This window comes from Alosa pseudoharengus, unplaced genomic scaffold (genome assembly GCF_046254945.1).
Source record: "Alosa pseudoharengus isolate Yale_2024_CS ecotype anadromous, Long Island Sound unplaced genomic scaffold, YU_APseudo_1.1 YU_APseudo_1.1_scf_20, whole genome shotgun sequence".
NCBI lineage: Eukaryota > Metazoa > Chordata > Actinopteri > Clupeiformes > Clupeidae > Alosa > Alosa pseudoharengus.
Genome location: NW_027468664.1, coordinates 23,059,481 through 23,064,480, shown reverse-complemented (window position 1 = coordinate 23,064,480; position 5,000 = coordinate 23,059,481). Strand labels below are relative to the sequence as shown.

Genomic DNA, 5,000 nt, shown 5'->3' with positions numbered 1-5,000 from the left:
AATACCGTCTATGCTTCAGGCTCAAATATTGAGCGATAGTTTATACGTGGTTGTGTAAAAATAGTTCCACAATAGCAAATAAGACGGCTGGAAATTATACATTGCGCCGATATATTTGATTTCAATAACCAACGAACAGCATTAACCACTCGATGAGGTGCACAGTTTTGAAAACGAACGTTAAGGGTTGTTTTAGGACATGTTTGTGCAGCTGTGTAGTGAACTGGGGAGAGAGAGGGAGCGAGAGAGAGGGAGCGAGAGGGAGTGTCAGAGGGAGTGAGAGAGTGAGGGAGTGAGTGAGGGAGTGAGAGAGTGAGGGAGTGAGGGTGTGAGAGAGTGAGGGAGTGAGTGAGAGAGGGAGGGAGTGAGAGAGGGAGTGAGTTCTTTCTTTCTCTGTTTCTCTCTCCCCCTGTCCCTTTCTATCAAACCCCCAATCTATTTTGCGCTATCTCTGTTTGTACCTCTCTCTCTCTCTCTCAAATTCAAATTCAAATAATCTTTATTAATATGACAAGAGTGCTTGTGTTGTCAAAGCATGTACACAAATCCAAGATGATTACAAACTTTGAATTCAAACGGTTTCTTCACAATTAATGAGTTGAAAACGCATCGTTTTGTCACGTAAGGGCCCTGTTCATGTTTTAATGACATTTTGAGTCTGTTAAGAGGCAAAAAGGCACGTTTAGATGATGCCCCTAGACCTAGCATTGTAGCTGACTGGGAGTACTGGCCCTTAAATGCAGCTACTCCAGTTCAGTAGCGATTTTGGTCATTTTTTTCCTATCAACAGAACTCGCCGACCTCTAGCGATCAAGATCCATATAAAAATCGGGCGGATTTCTCCTTTAATATTGATATTGAATAACGTGGAGCTTAGGCTGCAGCCCAGCCTAACTTCTTGGCTTTGTCTAAACAATTCTGTTTGTTTATTTCCTATTTTGTTCTATTTTATTCTGTTTCTTGTTATTTTTGTACATTGATTTTATTAAATCGTTTTAATAACTAATTGTTTATTAAAAAGTTTTGCCTCCAATCCCAATTTCTAAAAGTTTTAAGAGCAAACCTCTCTGCCAGATATTATCGAATGCTTTTTGAAAATCTAATCTAAGCATGCACATATTTTTTTATTTTTTTTTACTGATGCATATGTTTATTTATTAGTGTCTGGAGTGCCTGGAGTGTGTGTGGAGGTGGTCGGATGTTCAGTATTTTGGCAGGAAACCAATTGCTTAGAATGTTTTGATTGTCAAGAAATGTTATACTCTCTCTCTATCTCTCCCTCTCTCTCTCTCTCTGCCTCTCTCTCTCTTGCCCTCCCTCTCTCTCTCTTTCTCTCTCTCTCTCTATCCCCCCTTCTTTCTCTCTATTCCTCTCTCTCTATCTCTCACCCCCCCCACTCTCTTACTCCCTCTCTCTTTCTCTCTCTCACCCCCCCTTACTCTCTCCCTCTCTCTCTCTTTCTATCTCTTTCTCTCACCCCCCTAACTCTTTCTCTCTCCCCATCAGCTGCAGCTTTTCTTCCTGGAGCGTCTGGGTGCGGCTGACTCGCGGCAAGCTCTGGCTCAGATGCGCCAAGTGGTCAGTGATGTCCTGCTGGCAGCGACCCTGACCAATGAGCAGGCCAGCTCTCGGCACAGGTTGGTCAGACTTACTGCATAATTAAATATGTAAATATTTACAGTAATACACAGTTTCATAAGGCGTGAGAATCCATGTATTAATCAATCAATCTATCAAGCTATTTATTGGCTCTCGACTTTCAAATGGTCAGTACATTTGGAACATTTTGGATTTAAAACTAAGTATGTTTTAAATGTGTGTGTGTGTGTGTGTGTGTTTGTGTGTGTGCGTTTGTGTGTGTGTGTGTGCGTGTGTGTGTGTGTATGTTTAACATGAGTGTGTTCTCTGCTCAGTTGCAAGCTGTGTTTCCAGTGGCTGACTTTCACACTGAGTTTCAACGCCTCTCTCTCTGCTGTGGTAGTGAAGGTAGGAGAGACATGACACAAAACACACACACACACACACACATGCACACACAAACACACACGTACACACACACACACACACACACACACACACACACGCACACAAACACACACACATACACACACATACAGACGTACACATGCACACACACACACTCACACATACACACACACACACACAAGCATACACACACAAGCATACACACACACACACACACACAGACACACAAACACACGCACACAAAAACCTCATGAAACTAATATGGATCCTTCATTACAACCTAGTTACGTAAAAATAAACTTGGACAGCTCCAATGAGATCTTTGATTGATGTAATCATGCTTGAATGCTTCTGGACTGGATGTTACAGCAGAGATGAGATGCGCTCACTCCCACAACATGTTGTGAATGACCGGGGTCGCAAATGTTTTGTGACATCAAAAGAGGGTCACCCCTGCAAACACATACCCTTTAGGGAACGTTCCCTAAAGGTTCTCTGAAGGTAATACCTTTAGGGAATGTTCAGGGAAGGTTCCCTAAAGGTTTGCTGGGACCTCACCTGGCAAAAAAGGTTGGGAACCCCTGCTCTAGTCCCTGCAGCTATCACTAAAGCTCCTCAAACCCATCAAAGTGATCAATACTGGAACGGTTTTGTCAAGTAACCACAAGGGGGCAGCCATGGGTCATATATGTAGCCGGACCTACAGACACATGGGCCACTATGTGTGTGTGAAGGCGCTGGAGCAGTTGTGAACACTTGGGATGTGTGTGTGTGTCATTGAGGAGAAGGTTTTTATGTCTGCGAGCAAAACCAAGCAACCGTGTCGCCCCTTTCCCCCAGAATTCCAGCACTAATCCCACTTGATTGCACAGATGTTTCCATCAGCTATTGAATGTCTGCTTTTCTCCTTCTGGTCAGATCAGTTCACACAGGCGTGTGTGTGTGTGTGTGTGTGTGTGTGTGTGTGTGTGTGTGTGTGGCCATGAGTGTAACTGTGTTGATGTTCTTGTGTGTATCCATTTGTGTGTGTGTGTGTGTGTGTGTGTGTGTGTGTGTGTGTGTGTGTGTGTGTGTGTGTGTGTGTGTGACCATGACCGTACCTGTGTTTGTGTTCATGTGTGCATCCGTGTGTTTAAGTGGTGTGTGTGTGTGTGTGTGTGTGTGTGTGTGTGTGGGTGATATTTCTGCCTTAGTCATCACTCTGTTTCCCCCTGAATCTGCCAGATCTGTAGGGCAGGATTTGTGTAAAGCCTCCATGGCTCAGAGATGGGAATTTAACTCCAGTCTGAGGCGTGTTGTTTACACCAAGCCACCAGGGGTCACTGCGTGTTCACATTACAGGCTTCCTCATACGTCTGGTAGTCATTTCCTCCTGAATGAATCTTTCTCCCACATCCTGTCCACTCAGGTCCAGAACACTCTCTGTTACGCCCCCTAGTCTACCTCTTGGCTTTGGGGTAGATGATGGATCTCCCCTCTATGCTCTGGGTTCTAAGCAACATGTTCTTCCTGTTTACAAGGAAACTTGTCCCTCTATGCTCTGGGTTCTAAGCAACATGTTCTTCCTGTTTAAAAGGAAACGTGTCCCTCCATGCTCTGGGTTCTAAACAACATGTTCTTCCTGTTTAAAAGGAAGTTTGTCCCTCTATGCTCTGGGTTCTAAGCAACATGTTCTTCCTGTTTAAAAGGAAGTTTGTCCCTCTATGCTCTGGGTTCTAAGCAACATGTTCTTCCTGTTTAAAAGGAAGTTTGTCCCTCTTCTTCTAGGAGGTTTACATCTCAAACTCTGTAAAGTGCTTTGCGATTATATCAATTGTTAATGAATGCAGCTATAAGGATGAATGCAATTTGATTTAATTCACAGATCTCTCCCTATTCTCATAATCCATCCCTGTCCATTCAACACTGGTCCAGACTTGATGAATATATTCCATCCAATTTGTACTGGTCCAGGCCTGACTAATCTATACCTGAATGCACAGGTCCAGACCTGACTGATCTATACCCACTGAATGCACAGGTCCAGACCTGACTAATCTATCCCCTCTGTATACACAGGTCCAGACCTGACTAATCTATCCCCTCTGTATGCACAGGTCCAGACCGACTTACACTTTCAGGGGCTGAGGGACCCAGGTTTTGATGGACAGATCAGGAAGGAGTTGATCCTGGAGGACGGGTTGCACTTCCTGTTCGAGACCCATCGCATGCAGGAGAATGTGTTGCGATCGGTGGAGCCAGTACAGGCAGACCTGAGACAGCAGGTACCGGAGACTGGATGAGCAATTTGCCCTCGTCTCCTTTTCTCTCCTCTCTCTCTCTCTCTCTCTCTCTCTCTCTCTCTCTCTCTCTCTCTCTCTCTCTCTTCCCTCTCTTTCTTTTATCTCTTTCTATCCCCTCTTTTTCTGTCCCTTCTTTCTCTCTCTCTTTTTCTTTCCCCTTTCTCTCTCCTCTCTCTCTCTCTTCCCTCTCTTTCTTTTATCTCTTTCTATCCCCTCTTTTTCTGTCCCTTCTTTCTTTCTCTCTTTTTCTTTCCCCTTTCTCTCCCTTCTTTTTCTCTCTTTCTCTCTTTCTATACCTTTTTTCTCTTTTTCTGTCCACTCTTTCTTTCCCCTCTCTTTCTCTCTTTATATCCCTCGTTTCTCAGTCTTTCTCTCCTCTCACTAACCTCAGTCTTCATGAGGTCATCAGTCATCTTTTCTTCAGTTACATGGTATTTATGCACCAAAAAGGATGGTAATAGTTATTATGCCTTAAGCCTTCTGGCTCTAAAGTAACTTTAATGAAAGAAGTTATTCCAGGTATGAATCATATATAAATGAGACTAAGGTCCCATCAGATGATTTTTAGACATGTTTAGAGTGTGAGAGATCTGACCATGTTTGGTATATTTCTCCCTGAGATTTGAAACTTGCATTGTTTACCAAATTTAGAGCGACATACTGTCATCTTCTGGATGATGAAGCCCACATCTGTTTCATATACATCAGTCATCTGTGTACAATAGCTGAACT

At 43.7% G+C, this 5,000-nt stretch overlaps 1 protein-coding gene across 3 annotated transcripts in view; it reads left to right on the top strand.

The window, feature by feature from the left end:
* Nucleotides 1-5,000, top strand: part of cped1 (cadherin-like and PC-esterase domain containing 1) — a 170,775-nt gene that overhangs the window by 96,531 nt on the left and 69,244 nt on the right. For all 3 annotated transcript variants that reach the window (XM_076296902.1, XM_076296901.1, XM_076296903.1), the window contains 3 exons: nucleotides 1,507-1,637; nucleotides 1,914-1,986; nucleotides 4,083-4,250. In XM_076296902.1, coding sequence (XP_076153017.1) covers nucleotides 1,507-1,637; nucleotides 1,914-1,986; nucleotides 4,083-4,250 — 372 coding nt within the window. The remainder of the gene's footprint in view (nucleotides 1-1,506; nucleotides 1,638-1,913; nucleotides 1,987-4,082; nucleotides 4,251-5,000) is intronic.